An 18,527-nucleotide genomic window follows, 5' to 3' on the forward strand; every position below is an offset into this window, starting at 1 on the left:
ACCATCCCTATATGACACTTTCTAGGTTTCAGTGTCAACCCTGCTTCCCTAATATGGTCTAACACCGCCCCTATGTGGGTCAGGTGTTCTTGCTAGGTGTTGCTGTTGATACCAATATCGTCCAGGTATGCACACGAATAATCCTGGAACCCATCCAATAGCCGATCTACCATCCGCTGAAAAGTTGCATGACCTGAAATTGGTACAGGCCAAACGGGGTGACAAACGCCGACTTCGGTATTGCATCCTCGGCTAGGGGAATCTGCCAGTACAAAGATCTATTGTAGTACCACTTTGGTACTAGCACTACCGGGGATGCCCAGGGGCTTTCTGACGGCTTGATAACCCCTAGTTGGTTGAATCTCTTTTCTCACATTTTCTTTCACTGATTTATGGATGCGGTAAGGTGGCTGGCATAATGATAACTGTCCTGGGGTCTCTAACCAGTGAGTGGCCAAAGATGTGTACCCAGGCAGGTTGGAGAATGTGGCCCCCTTGGCCGTGATCAATTTCTGAACTTGGTTATGCTCCTGAGGGCTCAACCGATCCCCTAACTGTACCTCCTCAAGAGTTCCTGTCTGATCCCCCTCCCCTAGGAGGTCTGGTAAGGGAAGGTTCTCAAAGTCCTCGGTGTGGAGCACATCGGCAGGTAGCACCTGCATTTAGCCCACTTCCACAATGCTTGCTGCCACACCCCAATTCAAATGGACCTTGACAGTGGGTAAGCAATGTACGGCTCCCCCTGCCACCCTTACTACCACGGATCCTCCTGTACGGGCAGTGTCCGGAACCAGGTGGCACTTTATCAGGGTTGAGGTGGCACCTGTGTCACAAAGTCCCTGGATGTTTTTCCCCTCTAGACACACCGTTTGTCTGTGGTGCTGTCGGTTGTTTGAGGCGGCCTCAGGTAGGATACCTAGTTGTTCCTCGGTGGGTTCAGGGCCTGAACTGCGGGTTGCTGTCTCCGTCTGATAGCAATGGGCAGATGCTCTGTTCACGGGTGGTTGGCTCAGACGAATACAGGGGGTGTGGTTCTGGTTCTGGGGGCACTCTCGCTGGACGTGCCCAAGTTGCTGGCACAGGTGGCACCGAATGTTGGAGCACTTTTGAAAGCGGGGTGCTGCTAGGTTAAATGTACTCCCATTGTGTTGTGGTGCTGGTGCGGGTTTAGCTGGCGTAGGCATAGCTAATCTAGAAAATAAACGGGGTGATGGTGCTTGGGGTTGTGGTGTTCGTCTGCCAGCCGGGCAGTGTGTGTGAGGGTAAGGGGGTTATGGTCCCTCACCCACTCTTGTACTTCTGGTGCCAACCCATTGAAAAACTGCTCCAGGAGTATAAGTTGGAGTAGTTCCTCCACCGTTGATGCTTGGGTGGCCTGCACCCACCCCATTGCAGCTCTTTGCAGCCTACATGCCCACTCGGCGTTGGAGTCTTTTTCCTGCTTTCTTAGTTACTGCAATCGACTTCGGTATGCCTCGGGTGTGACGGCATACCGCGCTAAGATAGCTTATTTGACCCGGGTATAGTCTTTGCTGTCCTCATCGGGTACTGCCCCTTATGCCTCTGTGGCGCATGCAGACAATTTTCGGGCCAACAGGGGTACCGAGTCCTCACGGCCGATGTTGTGCAGATGACACAACCTTTCAAAATCTTGGAGGAATCCGTCAACTTCTTCCTCAGTGTTTAAGAAATACTTTAATGCATAATAGGGAATTTTTGGTTTCACCACTGAGTTGGCAAACATCGCTGGTGATCCCTCTCTGCCTGCTGCTGTCTGGCCATTATGTAGTCTGCCATGACACGGGTCACTGTTTCTACAGAGGGGGTTCCACTGTAAAATGCCAGCCTTGTCCTTACTACCCTCTCAAACTCTGTCTCAGACATTGCTGGTAGAGGTGCAGCACTGCTGGCTCGATCCCCCTCCATTAAATTGGCGATAAGGGTAGCTTTCGCCTTGTTGCTGGCTACCTTACACCTTGCTTCCAACAGTTCCTTTAATGTTGTTCGTTTGAGAACGGAGTAATTAGTCTCCATTTGTTCTCCATTCGCATATTAATATTCACCAAACCGTGGCTTCCTTCCACTGTGAGTCTGTATCCCGTCGCTTGCCATCAGTTGTAGTGGAGCTGCAATAATAAAATGTGTGTGTGCAGGGCCGCCATCAGAAATTTTGTGGCCCCTGACAAAGCACAAGGTCTGAGGGCCCCCTCGGTTCCCCCGGGCCCGCCCACGCCCTACCTAGTCCCGCTGACAATGATGCGAGACTGAATGTGGTGTATATAGTCGAAGTGAATTAGAATGTGTGTAATGGATGTAGTGTTTGTGTGTATTAGATACTGTTTGTGCAGTGAATGCAGAGTGTTTGTTTGTGTAGCGGATGCAGTGTGTATAGTGAATGCAGAGTGTGTTTGAGTAGTGGATGTAGTGTGTGTACAGTGATGTAGTGTGTGTTAGTGTAGTGGATGTAGTGTTTGTGTGTACTAGATGCAATGTGTTTAGTGGATGCAGTGTCTGTAGTGGATGTAGGGTGTGTATTAGACACAGTGTCTCTGTATAGTGAATGCAGAGTGTTTCAATGTGTGGTGGGTGTAGTGTGTGTACTGTGAATACAGGATGTTTGTGTAGTGGATTCTGTGTGTATAGTTAATGCAGAGTGTGTGTCAGTATAGTAAATGCAGAGTGTGTGCATAGTGTAGTGAATGCAGAGTATGTGTTAGTGTGTAATTAATGCAGTGTGTGTTAGTGTAGTGAATGCAGAGTGTGTGTTAGTGTGTAGTGAATGCAGAGTGTGTGTCAGTGTAATGAATGTAGTGTGTGTGTGTTAGTGCAGTGAATGCAGTGTGTGTTAATGTGTAGTGAATGCAAAGTTTGTGTGTGTTAGTGTAGTGAATGCAGAGAGTGTGTTGTACTAGTGTATGCAGAGTGTGTGTCAGGGTAGTGTATGCAGAGTGTGTCGTATTAGTGTATGTAGTGTGTGTGTTGTATTAGTGTATGCAGAGTGTGTGTTGTATTAGTGTATGCAGTGTGTGTGTTGTACTAGTGTATGCAGTGTGTGTGTTGTACTAGTGTATGCAGTGTGTCAGTGTAATGAATGCAGTGTGTGTGTTGTACTAGTGTATGCAGAGTGTGTGTCAGTGTAGTGTATGCAGTGTGTGTGTTGTACTAGCGTATGCAGTGTGTGTGTGTCAGTGTAGTGTATGCAGTGTGTGTGTTGTACTAGTGTATGCAGTGTGCCTGTCAGTGTAGTGTCGGCAGTGTGTGTGTCAGTGTAGTGTATGCAGTGTGTGTGTTGTACTAGCATATGCAGTGTGTGTGTCAGTGGAGTGGATGCAGTGTGTGTGTTGTCACCCCCTGATGGCGGCCCTGTGTGTGTGTGTGTGTGTGTGTGTAGTGGGTGTAGTGTGTTAATATTTGACGTAGATTGTTTGTGTACTGCATGCAGAGTGTGTATAGTGGATAAAGTGAGTGTGTGTAGTATGTGTGTATAGTGGATGCAGTCTTTATGTGTGTATAGTGGATGCAGTCTGTGTGTGTGTGCATGTGTGTGTAGTGGATGCAGAGTTTGTGTGTATAATGTATACGTGTGTGTTTCTGTGTGTGTAATGGATCCAGTATGTGTGTAAATTTGTGGAGAGCTACGGGATATCTGTGGGCTAAAAGCTCTTTTAAAAAAAATAAAATAATAATAATAATTTTATTCCCCCATCCTGCCTCTTACCTGTGGCCAGGCAAGAGGGAGGGGGAAATTACATCCCCTGGTGGTCCAGTGGCATTGCGCAGGCTGAAAGCTGCATGTGCCAAGATCATCGGGAAGCTGAAGGAGGTGGGAGCATACAGTGGGAGGGAGGAGAGAGAGAGATTTCCCTTGCATGCACCCTGCTGGCAAGGGATAAGCTCATTATGTCTCTTGCTAGCATGCAGTAAATGCTGACGACAGAAGTAAAACCTGTACATAATTGGTATTTAGAAGTCTGGAACAGAGTTCTGGGCTGCCAAAGTCACTTATGCCATGAGTGTAACTAGCCCCTGGCACACAAGTGCAAATATCTCTAAAAGTGCAGTGCTTCAATCAGAAAAACTGCACATCCAGGCTCCTATCACTATGACCACTTCAAATCCCTGAAGTGTCATGGTGGTTGGTGTAACCCTTTAAATTTTAAATTTGCTTTGAATTCCCAACAATTCTCAATTTTAATGAATATCCCTGCTAGTAGATAAAGTTCCAGGAGCTGAAGTTGAACCTTGGAAAGGAGATGGCGGTGCCTGTAATAGAGAGCGGTAAGTATACCTGCTGTTTACTTCACACCCCAGGCCACTGCACACCAAGCAGGCAGGTCACTTTCAGGGGTATTTACAAAATATGCAGAAATCCCTGAAGGTAACAGACACTTCTTTTTTTTAAAGAACCAAACAAGCAAAATGAGGATCTGTCATTAAAGGAGTTAATAGTATGGTGATTCATAGTATCCAACTCCTCTCCTCCTGACTCAAAATTAGTGGGCAGGATATGGACAAATTAGTTCCAAATTCAAAAATACCAAAGAAAACACAAAAATCTGTGCAGAGTTAAACATTGTTTTTTTAATATCTATTGATCCCTAGCAGTGCCTTTTTATCCCCTGTATTTCCCTGCACATATCTGTTTGTTGTTGACGCAATTTTTTGGTACACATAGAAGCTAACATTGATACCACTTCTAAAAGCTATCAATGATGCCAACATCATCTCGAGTTGTCGTATGGGAGTTAAAATAATTTGTCCCTTAGACCATGTGTTCTATAAATAGATTTTAGTTTATACAAGCAGTCAGAACAAATTGATTCATTTAGAATAACATGTTATACTGCAAAGAACCTTTGGCACAAAAAGTCCAAATGAACATGCTTCAGAACTGCAGTTTAAGTAACAAGAAAACAGAATGGTGTAATAATCTGAAACAGGCTTTATGAAGTCATTTTTGTACAGCATGTTTTATTTCAGAACCTAATCCAGTTTTTTCATCATAAGAAGTTACAGCAGAATGGTTTTCTACATCGCGATTAATTTGTCTCTATAATAATACCTTTGTTCTCAGATAATATTTTGAGGTTCAATATATCAACATAATCTGTAACATCTTAAAATTTTTCTTTTTTTGTCGGTAACACATAAAAAAAAAAGAGAGAGAGACATAAAACCACTACAGCCTAGTGTAGTAGTATTGGTGCCTAGATCCAGTCCCTCCATTTTGGCAAATGTTAGCGTTCTGTTTTGTCAGAAACAGCAATATTTACATTTGTCAGTGATAGTGCCTCTAGTGGCTATCAGTCAATCATACAGCCACTAGAGGCACTTCCTCGTGAACAAAATTGACACTGCTGGATGCAGTTATAGGGAAACTATAGTGTCAGGAAACAGTTGTTTGTCTGGCACTATAGTTCCCTACAGTGCTTTCTCCCTCGCACCTCGCCCCCCATGGTGCAGAAGGGGGATAAATACCCTGTCACTTACCTGTTCAGGCTCCACCTCTGCTCCTCCCTTGTTTACGTGAGCAGGCAGAGGGAGGGGCTAATGCGCATACACGGCATCCGCCACACTCGCATTAGGACTCCCCCCCCTCCGCACCCATTGTATTATGCTTTTCCATGGGGTTTCCAGTAATGCTGGATGTCCTCATGCATAACATGAGGACGTCCAGCATCAGTTAGGTGACCAAAAGCTCATGCCCAGCCACCCATAAGTCCCTGAAGTGGCTGTCTACTTCTATCATTTAATCTGAGCTTAAACAAAACATTCAAAATGTTTATATTCCTTCAAAAACGTTCTCTTTGGGTATTCCAATTCTTTGCTACTTATTAACGATTTTTTTTACACATTATTACCATTGTCCATTGTCTGACATTCCTGGATTCTTATGCACCTTGCCTACTTGTTTTCCTTATACCATGATTATCACAATACCTCATGTTTCCATGTGCTTATGTTCTTTGCTCATGCATTTTTACTGTTCTTTAAACTTATGAAAATGTTTTACTCAGGGCCGGTGCAAGGATTTTTGGCTACACAGACAAAGATGCATTTTGCCGCCCTCCCCAGCTTAAAAAAAAAAATGCATCTTCATCAGTGTGTCTTGTAACCCCCCTTTTGATTTTCGTATCCTATTTAGTGTATTTTATCCCCCCTTTACTATGTCTTACACCCTCTTGTGTGTCTCTTATAACCCCCCTTGTGTATCTTTCCCCAGCCACTTTGTGTGTCTCTCCCGCCCCATTCTTTTTGTGTGTCTCTTTCTTCCCCCCCAGCGTCTTTCTGTGGCTCTCTCCCCTCAGTGCATTTTGTGTCTTTTTCCATGCAATGTAGACATGGATATATACAGGGCCGGTGCAAGGATTTTTGGCTACACAGGCGAAGATGAATTTTGCCGCCCCCCCACACGAATAAGATGTATCTTTAGCGGTGTCTCATATCCAGCCTTTTGAAATCCCCATGTAGTGTATTGTACCCCCCATTAGTGTGTCTTACACCCCCTTGTATGTCTCTTACACCCCCATGTGTATCTCCTTTCCCCCCCAGCCCCTTTGTGTGTCTTTCTTTCCCACAGCCCTTTTCTGTGGGTCTCTCCCTTCAGCCTGTTTTTTGTGTGTCCCTCTTCCCCTCAGGCTCCTTTGTGTAACTTTTCCCTCCCAAGCCATATAGACATAGATATATAGCTACACACACATACAGGCACATAGTCACAGAAATATGCAGGCACACAATCAAACAAACACAGCCATACAGGCACACAGACATGCAATCAACACATACAGGTACACAGACATACAGTCATACAGACACACACACAGAGACATGCAGACACTGGCATATAGATAAATAAAGACACAGTTATACAAACACAGACATTCAGAGACATGAAGATGCAGGCATACAGAACAAGGCATACAGGCATGCAGAGACATACTTACACAGGCATGCAGGGACATATATACACAGACAGTCACACAAACATATACAGAACAAGGCATACAAAGACATATGGATACGGTCATACAGAGACAGGCATACAGTGACATTCAGAAACACACAGACACAGTCATATAGAGACATACAGACACAGACATACATACATACACTTTCATACACAGACAGACATAGTCATACAGAGCAGGGGCAGATCCAGAACCTAATCTTGGGTGGGGGGGGGGGGGGGGGGTGGGGGTGGTAGTGAGTTTTAGTGGGGTAATAGGGGCTCTAATTAAGGAGTTAAGGGCTGTAGTAGGGGTACAGGGGCTGTAGTTGAGAGTTAGGGGCTGTAATTGGGGGCTTAGGAAATGTAGTGGGGAATTGGGGCTGTAGTAGGGGGTTAGGGACTGAAGTAGGTTGATGGCTGCAAGTGGGAACAGGGGCTGTAGTTTGGGGGATATGGGCAGCAATTGGGGGAGAGGGGCTGTAGTGGGGGTAAGGACTGTACTAAGGGAATAGGGGCTGTACTGGAGTTATGGGGTAAAAGGGAGTGGAAGGGATGTGAAGTAAGGGAGTTAGAGGCTGTAGAAGGGAGTATAGGGGCTGTGGTGGGAGCAAAGGGGCAATATGGTTGGAAACGGGCAGTATGGTGGGAAACAGGGGCAGTATGGTGTGGGCACAGGCTGTAACGAGGGACACTGAGGCAATAAAGTGGTGTCACAGGGACAGTATGGTAGGGGATAAATGGGAAGTAGAGGGGGGACAGGGGCTGTTGAGGCGGGTAGAGGAAGTAGAGGGGGGAGACGGGGCAGTAGAGGCATGTGAAAGGGGGGCAGAGGCAGGGGGCAGGGGCTGTAGAGGGAAATAGAGGAGGCACAGGGGATAAAGAGGGGGGCACAAAAGCAATAGGGGGGGCATGGGCAGTATAGTGGGGACAGGGGCTGTAGAGGGGGGCATGGGCTGTATAGGGGGCGCATAGGCAGTATGGTGGGGCAGAGGCTTTAGAGGGAAAGAGGGGCTGTAGACAGGGCAGGGGCTGTAGAGGGAAATAGAGGAGCTGTAGAGGGGCAGTATGGTGGGGCAGGGGTTATGGAGGGAAATAGAGGTGCCACAGGGGGCAGTAGAGGAGGACAGGGTCAGTATGGTGGGGGCAGGGGCTATAGAGGTGCTGTAGAGGGGCACATGGGGCAGTATGGTGGGGCAGGGGCTATAGAGGGATGTAGAGGGGACATGGGCAGTATGGTGGGGGCAGGGTCTATAGAGGGAAATAGAAGTGCTGGAGAGGGGCACATGGGGCAGTAGAGTGGGGACAGAGGCTATAGAGGGACTGTTAAGGGGCAGGGGCTATAGAGGGGCTGTTAAGGGGCAGGGGTAGTATGGTGGGGCAGTTTGGTGGGGCAGGGGCTGTAGAGGGGCAGGGGTAGTATGGTGGGTCAGGGGCTATAGAGGGGGCAGGGGCAGTATAGTGGGGCAGGAGCATAGAGGTGCTGTAGAGGGGGCAGGGGCAGTATGGTGGGGCAGGGGCTATAGAGGGACATAGAGGGGCGGGGGCTATAGAGGGGGCAGTATGGTGGGGGCAGGGGCTATAGAGGGAAATAGAAGTGCTGTAGAGGGGCACATGGGGCAGTAGAGGGGGCAGGGGCACTATGGTGGGGCAGGGGCTATTGAGGGTCTGTAAAGGGGGCAAGAGTAGTATGGTGGGGCAGTTTGGAGGGGCAAGGGCTGTAGAGGGGGCAGGGGCTGTAGAGGTGGCAGGGGTAGTATGGTGGGGGTAGGGGCTATAGAGGTGGCAGGGGAGTATAGTGGGGCAGGGGGAGTATAGTGGGGGCAGGGGGAGTATGGTGGGGGCAGGGGGAGTATGGTGGGGGCAGAGATAGTATGGTGGGGGCAGGGATAGTATGGTGGGGGCAGGGATAGTATGGTGGGGGCAGGGATAGTATGGTGGGGGCAGGGATAGTATGGCGGGGGCAGGGATAGTATGGTGGGGGCAGGGATAGTATGGTGGGGGCAGGGATAGTATGGCGGGGGCAGGGGGAGTATGGTGGGGGCAGGGGGAGTATGGTGGGGGCAGGGGGAGTATGGTGGGGGCAGGGGGAGTATGGTGGGGGCAGGGGGAGTATGGTGGGGGCAGGGGGAGTATGGTGGGGGCAGGGGCCATATGGTGGGGGCAGGGGCCGTATAGTGGGGGCAGGGGCCGTATAGTGGGGGCAGGGGCCGTATAGTGGGGGCAGGGGCCGTATAGTGGGGGCAGGGGCCGTATGGTGGGGGCAGGGGCCGTATGGTGGGGGCAGGGGCCGTATGGTGGGGGCAGGGGGAGTATGGTGGGGGCAGGGGGAGTATGGTGGGGGCAGGGGGAGTATGGTGGGGGCAGGGGGAGTATGGTGGGGGCAGGGGGAGTATGGTGGGGGCAGGGATAGTATGGTGGGGGCAGGGGGAGTATGGTGGGGGCAGGGATAGTATGGTGGGGGCAGGGGGAGTATGGTGGGGGCAGGGGGAGTATGGTGGGGGCAGGGATAGTATGGTGGGGGCAGGGGCCGTATAGTGGGGGCAGGGGCCGTATAGTGGGGGCAGGGGCCGTATAGTGGGGGCAGTGGCCGTATGGTGGGGGCAGGGGCCATATGGTGGGGGCAGGGGGAGTATGGTGGGGGCAAGGGGAGTATGGTGGGGGCAGGGGGAGAATGGTGGGGGCAGGGGGAGTATGGTGGGGGCAGGGGTAGTATGGTGGGGCAGGGGGAGTATGGTGGGGGCAGGGGGAGTATGGTTGGGGCAGGGGGAGTATGGTTGGGGCAGGGGGAGTATGGTGGGGGCAGGGATAGTATGGTGGGGGCAGGGGCCGTATAGTGGGGTCAGGGGCCGTATAGTGGGGTCAGGGGCCGTATAGTGGGGTCAGGGGCCGTATAGTGGGGGCAGGGGCCGTATAGTGGGGGCAGGGGCCGTATAGTGGGGGCAGGGGCAGTATAGTGGGGGCAGGGGGAGTATAGTGGGGGCAGGGATAGTAAGGTGGGGGCAGGGATAGTATGGTGGGGGCAGGGATAGTATGGTGGGGGCAGGAGGAGTATAGTGGGGGCAGGAGGAGTATAGTGGGGGCAGGAGGAGTATAGTGGGGGCAGGGGGAGTATGGTGGGGTCAGGAGGAGTATAGTGGGGGCAGGGGGAGTGTGGTGGGGGTAGGGGGAGTATAGTGGGGGCAGGGGGAGTATGGTGGGGGCAGGGGGAGTATGGTGGGGGCAGGGGGAGTATGGTGGGGGCAGGGGGGAGTATGGTGGGGGCAGGGGCTGTAGAAAGGGGCTGAAAAAAACCTTTTGATTTAAAAACAAAAAACAAAAAAAAAACTAAAAGTGCTGAGGAAGCTGGGACAGAGCTGAGGAAGGGGGAACAGGGGCAGAGGAAGTGGACCAAGGCTGAGTAGTACAGGGGCTGAATAAGTGGACCAAGGCTGAGTAAGTGAGACAGAGGCTGAGGAAGAGGGACAGGGGTGGGAAAGGGGGCTGGGGAAGGGGCACAGAAGTTGAGGAAGGGACACACGGGCTGAGGAAGGGGAGACAGGGACAGAGGAGGGGGACAGGGGCTCTGGAAGAGAGACAGGAGCTGAATAGGGGACGGGGCAGATGAAGGGGGACCGGGGCAGAGGAAGAGGGACAGGGGTTGAATAAGAGGACCAGGGCTGAGGAAGAGGGACAGGGGTTGAGGAAGGTGGACAGGGCTTAGGAGGGGGGGGGCAGAGAAAGGGGGAACAGGGGCAGAGAAAGGGGGAACAGGGGCAGAGGAAGGGGGAACACGAGCAGAGAGAGGGGGAACACGAGCAGAGGAAGGGGGGATAGGGGCTGGGGAAGGGGAAGGGGGGCAGAGGAAAGGGGAATAATGTTTTTTTTCTCTCCATAGACCTAATTTTAAATCATCTATTAAAGATTCCAGGATGTTTTTTTATATTTTTTCTTATTTTATACTAAGAAGAGCAAATATGGGTTAAAATTATATATATATTTTTTCATTGCCAAGGGTCTTTTATTCTGCCATATTAGTTTTTTTTATATCTTTCTTATTTAATGCTTGAGTTTCAGAATGAATCATCCTGCTTCACGTACTTCTTTTTTAGTTACTATCTGAGTGAGGTATATTATGCTAGCTTCGTAATGTTTTTTAATATTGGGGAAATTCGTACCCCATGTGCGGCTACCTCATACCCCTCATATTTCCATCTGATCTCCTCCTCCCTTTTCCAGTGAGTTTCTTGAATCATTGCTATGTCTATCTGGTCCTTTCTGAGTAATTCATATAAAAGTTTTCTTTTAAATGGGGTATTTAAACCCTGTATATTCATAGAGATGCACTTCAGAGTTATATGCTAGTTATTTACTCCTTGTACCAGTCTCGGCATTCCCCACATAAGCAGTACATATAGATTCTACTTTAAGACCAGGAGAACACCACACATTCTTACCTACATGAGAGGTGGATTGCAGTCCCGTCTGAATGTATTCCTTAACATAATTACCCCTAAGATCTACTAAATGACCTCCAAGCAGGGGTATTTAAAGGGTTAATCTTGACCAGCGATTTCTATACATAAAATTCCCTATTGTATTATTGTTTGTTCAAAACCTTATCTGAAGGACACCAATATCTACAATTATGTGAGTTCAGGACACAATCTATCCAGCATAGAACATGAAGAGGAATGTCACGATAAAAATTACAACTTAAACTACTACATAAACTATAGGTTTACCAAGTGAATATAAACCACACTTCTAACATATGAATTATCTTACATCCACTGTTATTATATAATACCCTTAGTATTTTGTGTTCTTTGCTTGTCATACTGTGCAGTTATTCTTTCTCTTCTCTTTTCCCCACTGTGCTCATCTATTTTTTCTTCCCTTCCTTTCCCCAATTTATTAAAATTTCACTGCCAAAACTGCATATACTGTTATATTATTGTTCTATTCCCTTTTCTTTTGTATCACTTTATTTCATGTGAAAAATACGTATTTATCGATATATATATCTACTATACCTTTCCTTCAACTAGTGCTTATCTTACATTACGTTGTGAATTGGACAAAAATCACTATTTTAATGCCATATATTAAAACATAATAATAAATATATATAATAGAAAAGTTCTTTATCATATTCCACTATGTTTCTTCTTAGTAGTATTGTCATAGTTAATTTTGTGTCTTGGTTAAATCGCTATTTAGTGTTTAGTGCCACTTCACACAAACAAACAAAAAAAAATCCAAAACTTTTTTTAGCTTTTCTTTCGTTTCCTCTTCAGGTCTTCATATAATGTCCTCTTATTAATTTCTTCTTTCAGTTTAATGGTTCTGTTGTCCATTCCTCTAGTTCTTTTGCGTCCATAAACAATTTCTTTGTATTTTTACAGTAAACTGTTATGGATCTATTAGGGCCCCATCGGTATCTTATGTTATTTTTCTTGAGTGGCATCAGTCCTGTGGCAAATTTGTTTCTCCACATTCTTGTAGTTCTTGAGAGGTCTTGATAGATTGAAATGTCTTTAAATCTTTCTTCTGTTATTTTCATATTTCTGCTTGCATGAATAATTTGTTGTTTAGTATGGAGTGAATATAGGGAGACCACCGTATCTCTAGGACATGATTCCGGGATGTTTTGCGGTTTTCTCCCCAGTATGTGTTCTCTATCATCTTTTCTTGATTTGGGAGTTGTATGTTTAACGTTACAAACAGTTCAATTAGAAATTATTTTATTCTTTCATAAGTGATGTCCTCAGGAATATTTTTTATTCTTAGATTTTTCATCTGTTGTCTATCCTCCAATTGATTTAGTCGCATTTCTTAATGATTCAGATCCGTCTTTATTTTTTCCTGCTCCTCAGAAACGACTTTATAATGAGATGCTATTCTTTCTTGATTTTCCTCTATTTTAATTATTTTCGTACCAAGTTCTTCTATTTGCTGTTTTAATTGGCTTGTACTGTTGTCTAGCTCTCTTTTAAATGTCTACGTTTAGTTTTCCAAGTTTGTTTTAATAAAATCTTGAAGGTTAGACATGGAATTTCTTCTGTCTTCCACAAGGGATTCTTCTGCAAAATAATTTTCTTCTCCCTGTTTATTTTGAGCGGTGAAAAAGGCAGACATTTGTTTGTCTTGTTTGTTATCTTTTTTTAGTTCTTTTTTTGGGGGCGAGGGGATTTTTACCGTAGCCTTTTCCACTACTTAGTTCACCGACCCCTCCCCCCCCCTTTTTTTCTTTCTCCTTTCTTCCTCTTTTTTCTCTTTCTTGTATCTTGCTCTTATTGCTTCCCCTTTGTTTTCCTATTTTCTCTTTCTCTTCTCGTTATTATTTATAGACAAAACTTTAGAGTTTTCCGCTCGTGTAATTTATGCGGTTTATTAAACCTTTTCTTTTTCTCCCCTTGAACCAGTGGGTAGAGTTTGTAATAACAAAACAAAAAAAAATCTCCAGTCTGCCACCTCGAGTCTTCAGTGCGCCAGTATTAGGGCTATTGTCTTTCCGTTCTCCAAGCTCCTCTCTGTTCAGACGCCACTACTTCGTGGTAGCTATTCCTCTGCCAGCCCGTCAACCCCCGTCAACCCTGTCTTCTGGTGTGTGCGCACGTCGGGTCACGCACTTCACGTCATCACGTGTCCATGTTCACAAATCTGCGCCTCCCTGCTCTGGCGCCCTAAGGCGGCTGCCTGGGCCGCCTTATGGACGCGCCAGCCCTGGCTTTACTAAATAAAGATGGTAAAAAAGAGCTATGCTATCTACAAGCCATATGATGTAATTGGAAGAAATTTCATGTGTGTGGCATACGGAGCCTGTCTTAAAAGAAAACTACATATTTCCCAGCAGACAATGACGGAATGGAGATTAATGCATGGGTTTCAATCCATCCAAAATGTTGTGTAAAGGAGTTATCTCTAGGTGAGAGACAACTATAAAATCTAGGTGTTTTCCAGTAGCACTGAGCGTGGGGTGATGTCTAAATTTGCCCAGCGAACTCTGGTTTTGCTGTGTGTCTGCCTTATCGTTAAAAAAAATGTGCTGCTAAGTAATAGAAATATTGGTGGAGGACAGCCAAATCATCACACGACTTCTGGTCATTTACAGTACAACTTTTAAAAACAGGGTTGTCTGAAATGCCAAATAAAGGCATACGAGAAAGGGAGTGGGGTAACCAATTGAGATTCTGTAATGCCTATTAAAATATCTATAAACAACCAGATGAGCCTTTAGAAATCTAGTCAATTTAACAAAAAGAAAAAAAACCTTAGGCTGACCCCAATATATTTTATTTAAAGGGACACTATAGTCACCAGAACAACTACAGCTTATTGAATTTGTTCTGGTGAGTAGAATCATTACCTTCAGGCTTTTTGCTGTAAACACTGTCTTTTTAGAGAAAATGCAGTGTTTACATTACAGCCTAATGATAACTTCACTGGCCACTCCTCAGATAGCTGTTAGAGATCCTTCCTGGGTCATGGCTGCCTAAAATGCATCCAAACATTCAGTGTCTGCTCCCTCTGCATGCAGACACAGAACTTTCCTCATAGAGATTCATTGATTCAATTCATCTCTATAAGGAGATGCTGATTGGCCAGGGCTGTTTTTGAATTGTGCTGGCTCTGCCCCTGATCTGCCTCTTTGTCAGCCTCAGCCAATCCTATGGGGAAGCACTATGATTGGATCAGGCCACCACTTCTGATGATGTCATCAGGCAGTGGGCAGGTCTAAAGGAAACAGGGACAAACAAGCAGCTGCAGGCTTTAATACAAGTAAGATATTTACTATATTTATGGAGGCATGAGGGGAACAGGGGGGCTAGATTTTAACCCTATGGGGTCAGGAATACATGTTTGTGTTCCTGACCCTGTAGTGCTCCCTTAACACACCAATATTTTATTTAATCTACCTATATTTTATTTAACCTGATTTTTTTCTCTCTCTCCATATGCATATGCACAACATTTTGGCAAATAATTAAGTATAGCATCTGATGTATCTACATTGTTTGAAAATTGCTGCAGTTATCAGCAACCATTATAGCAATGCGTAACAGGAACTCCTTGTACTACAACATATGCAAAGAGCATACGTTGTTGTGGTGTTTGTGGTGTCCCTTTAAGAGTTCATTTGCAAGTATGGCCAGGGAATGAAAAATAACTTGATATGTTACTTGTCTGTTGTTTATTCCAGCTTGGGCGGTGGATAATGACTAGTTTATGGAACATTCAACCTGTGAATAAGAGTATGCATTTTCCAAAGTATTAAGGGACACTATAGTCACCAGAACAACTACAGCTTATTGTAGTTGTTCTGGTAAGTATAATCATTGCCTTCAGGCATTTTAATGCAAACACTGCCTTTTCATAGAAAAGCCAGTATTTACATTGCTCCTAGGGACACCTCCAAGTGGCCAGTGGAGGTGCTTCCTGGCTCAGTGCTGCACAGTAGGCAGCAGTGCCATTCAGCATCTCCATGCTCTGCATGGGGACGCTGAAATTTCCTCATAGAGATGCATTAATTCAATGCATCTCTATGAGGAGTTGCTGATTGGCCAAAACTTTGTTTGGCCCCGCCCCTTGTCAATTTAGCCAATCCAATGCTTCCCTATGGGAATTGTCAATTCTGATGATGTCACCAAGGGGGCGGGGTGCGGGGCCAGCGCTGGCGGACCAGCGCAGCACTGGAAATAAGGTGAGTTTTATTAACTTGTAAGGGGGCTAAAAGGGGGCAAGCCACCTAAATGGTGGGTTTAACACTATAGGGCCAGTAATACATGTTTGTGTTCCTGACCCCATAGTGTTCCTTTAAATCATTGCTAAAAATAAAATTTAAAATACTTTTTTAATGCAGATCTATGGATACATTCTTTTTTTTTTTTTTCAGCGTTTAGAAAAAGGCGACATGGATGATTATCAGAATTTAAACTCTTCTACATTAAAAGACAGTGAAGATGATGTATCACAGTTACCACTCAAGGTTGCTCTGAAGGTAGTTATGCATTCTCTTAACCCAATGTAGACCTTGTTGATGTTATGAACTTTTATTCCAATCAAATTCCACGTCTGGCTGGGATTGACAGAAGTAACCATTAGTGATGTCCCGAACGGTTCGCTGGCGAATAGTTCCTGGCGAACATAGCGTGTTCGCGTTCGCCACGGATGGCGAACATATGCGATGTTCGGTCCGCCCCCTATTCGTCATCATTGAGTAAACTTTGACCCTGTACCTCACAGTCAGCAGACACATTCTAGCCAATCAGCAGCAGACCCTCCCTCCTAGACCCTCCCACCTCCTAGACAGCATACAATTTAGATTAATTCTGAAGCTGCATTCTTTTTTTGTATTTTTTTTTTTTTTAGACAGAAGTGTGTTATATTTGAGCATGCTAGGCTGAACGTGCGTATATCATGGCTAGTTGCACTGAGGGTATGAGTATATAGCAGTACATTGTTGTGAAAGATGGCTGTCATGTTTAGGGTGTAGCTTGCACGTCAGAGGCGGCTCTCTAATTAGGCGGTTTAGGCAGCTGCTTAAGGCCTCGCACTGGCTGGGGCCTCGCGGCCGCCTAAACCACCTGTGGGCAGACTGTGTCAGGTCCTCGGTCACTGGCCGAGGACCTGACACCAGGAGGGGGCCCGGCGGCTTGCCCGGTATGCCGCCGGGTGCGAGGCCCCTCCTGGCTGCCCGGCCAGCCACTGCAGACACCGGTCTGCAGCTCCGCAGTGAGCAGAGCTGCAGACCTTGTGTCTTGTGAAAACTGGCCAATCAGAGCGTTTCTGCGGGTTACCACGGCAACGCTCTGATGGTCTTGCGAGATTACATGGTCTGCAGCTCTGCAGAGCTGCAGACGGTGGGAGCAGTGGCCACTGGACCACCAGGGAGCCCACTGGACCACCAGGGACTAAAGGTAGGCTCTCTCACCCCCCACCACACTCCGCCTCATCACCCTCCCTACCACCCTCAGCCAGCCTCACCACCCTCCCCACCAGCCTCAGCCTCATCACCATCCCTACCACACTCAGCCTCCCCACCCTCCCCACCACCCTCAGCCTCCCTACCACCCTCAGCCTCACCACCCTCAGCCTCACCACCCTCAGCCTCCCTACCACCTTCAGCCTCACCACCCTCCCCACAACCCTCAGCCTCACCACCCCTTTGTTTGGACCCGCCCCTTGTCAATTTAGCCAATCCAATGCCTCACCACCCTCCCCACCACCCTCAGCACCCCACCACCACCCTCAGCCTCAGCACCCCCCACCACCCTCAGCCTCACCACCCCCACCACCCTCACCCTCCCTACCACCTTCAGCCTCCCCACCACCTCAGCCTCTCTACCACCCTCAGCCTCACCACCCTCCCTACCATCTTCAGCCTCACCACCCTCCCCACCACTTTCAGCCTCACCACCCTCAGCCTCACCACCCTCCCCACCACCCTCAGCCTCACCACCCTCCCACCACCCTCAGCCTCACCACCCTCCCCACCACCCTCAGCACCCCACAACCCTCAGCCTCAGCACCCCCACCACCCTCAGCCTCACCACCCCCACCACCCTCAGCCTCCCCACCCTCCCCAATACCCTCAGCCTCACCACCCTCAGCCTCACCCCCTCACCACCCTCAGCCTCACCACCCCACCAGCCTCACCACCCCCCACCACCCTCAGCCTCAGCACCCCACACCAACCTAAGGCTCAGCACCCTCAGCCTCACCACCACCCTCAGCCTCACCACCTCCACCACCCTCAGCCTCACCACCCCACCACCCTCAGCATCACCCTCCCTCACCACCCTCAGCATCACCCTCCCTCACCACCCTCAGCATCACCACCCTCACCACCCTCAGCCTCACCACCCCACCAGCCTCACCACCCCCCACCACCCTCAGCCTCAGCACCCCGCACCAACCTAAGGCTCAGCACCCTCAGCCTCACCACCACCCTCAGCCTCACCACCCCCACCACCCTCAGCCTCACCACCCCACCACCCTCAGCATCACCCTCCCTCACCACCCTCAGCATCACCCTCCCTAACCACCCGCAACATCACCCCCTCACCATCCTCAGCATCACCCCCCTCAGCCTCACCCCTCACCACCCTCAGCCTCATGCCTCACCCCCTCACCACCCTCAGCCTCACCCCCTCACCACCCTCACCCTCAACCCCCCTCCTTCTCACATCACCCCCCTCCTTCTCACATCACATCACCCCCCCTCACTCTCACATCACCCCCCTCACTCTCACATCACCCCCCCTCACTCTCACATCACCCCCTTCACTCTCACATCACCCCCTTCACTCTCACATCACCCCCTTCACTCTCACATCACCCCCTCACTCTCACATCACCCCCCCTCACTCTCACATCCACCCCCCCTCACTCTCACATCAACCCCCCCTCACTCTCACATCAACCCCCTCTCACACTCACATCAACCCCCCTCCTTCTCACATCACCCCCGCTCTCCCTCTCACCATCACCCCGCTCTCCCTCTCACCATCACCCCCCTTTCCCTCTCACCATCACCCCCCTCACACCATCACCCGCCATACACACAACACACTTCAGTCTCAGACAAAACGCAAAC

At 48.3% G+C, this 18,527-nt stretch overlaps 1 protein-coding gene across 1 annotated transcript in view; it reads left to right on the forward strand.

The window, feature by feature from the left end:
* Positions 1-18,527, forward strand: part of FBXL13 (F-box and leucine rich repeat protein 13) — a 263,465-nt gene that overhangs the window by 47,850 nt on the left and 197,088 nt on the right. Inside the window, exon 7 of the mRNA XM_063448155.1 lies at positions 15,825-15,929. Coding sequence (XP_063304225.1) covers positions 15,825-15,929 — 105 coding nt within the window. The remainder of the gene's footprint in view (positions 1-15,824; positions 15,930-18,527) is intronic.

The sequence above is a fragment of the Pelobates fuscus genome, chromosome 3, assembly GCF_036172605.1.
Source record: "Pelobates fuscus isolate aPelFus1 chromosome 3, aPelFus1.pri, whole genome shotgun sequence".
NCBI lineage: Eukaryota > Metazoa > Chordata > Amphibia > Anura > Pelobatidae > Pelobates > Pelobates fuscus.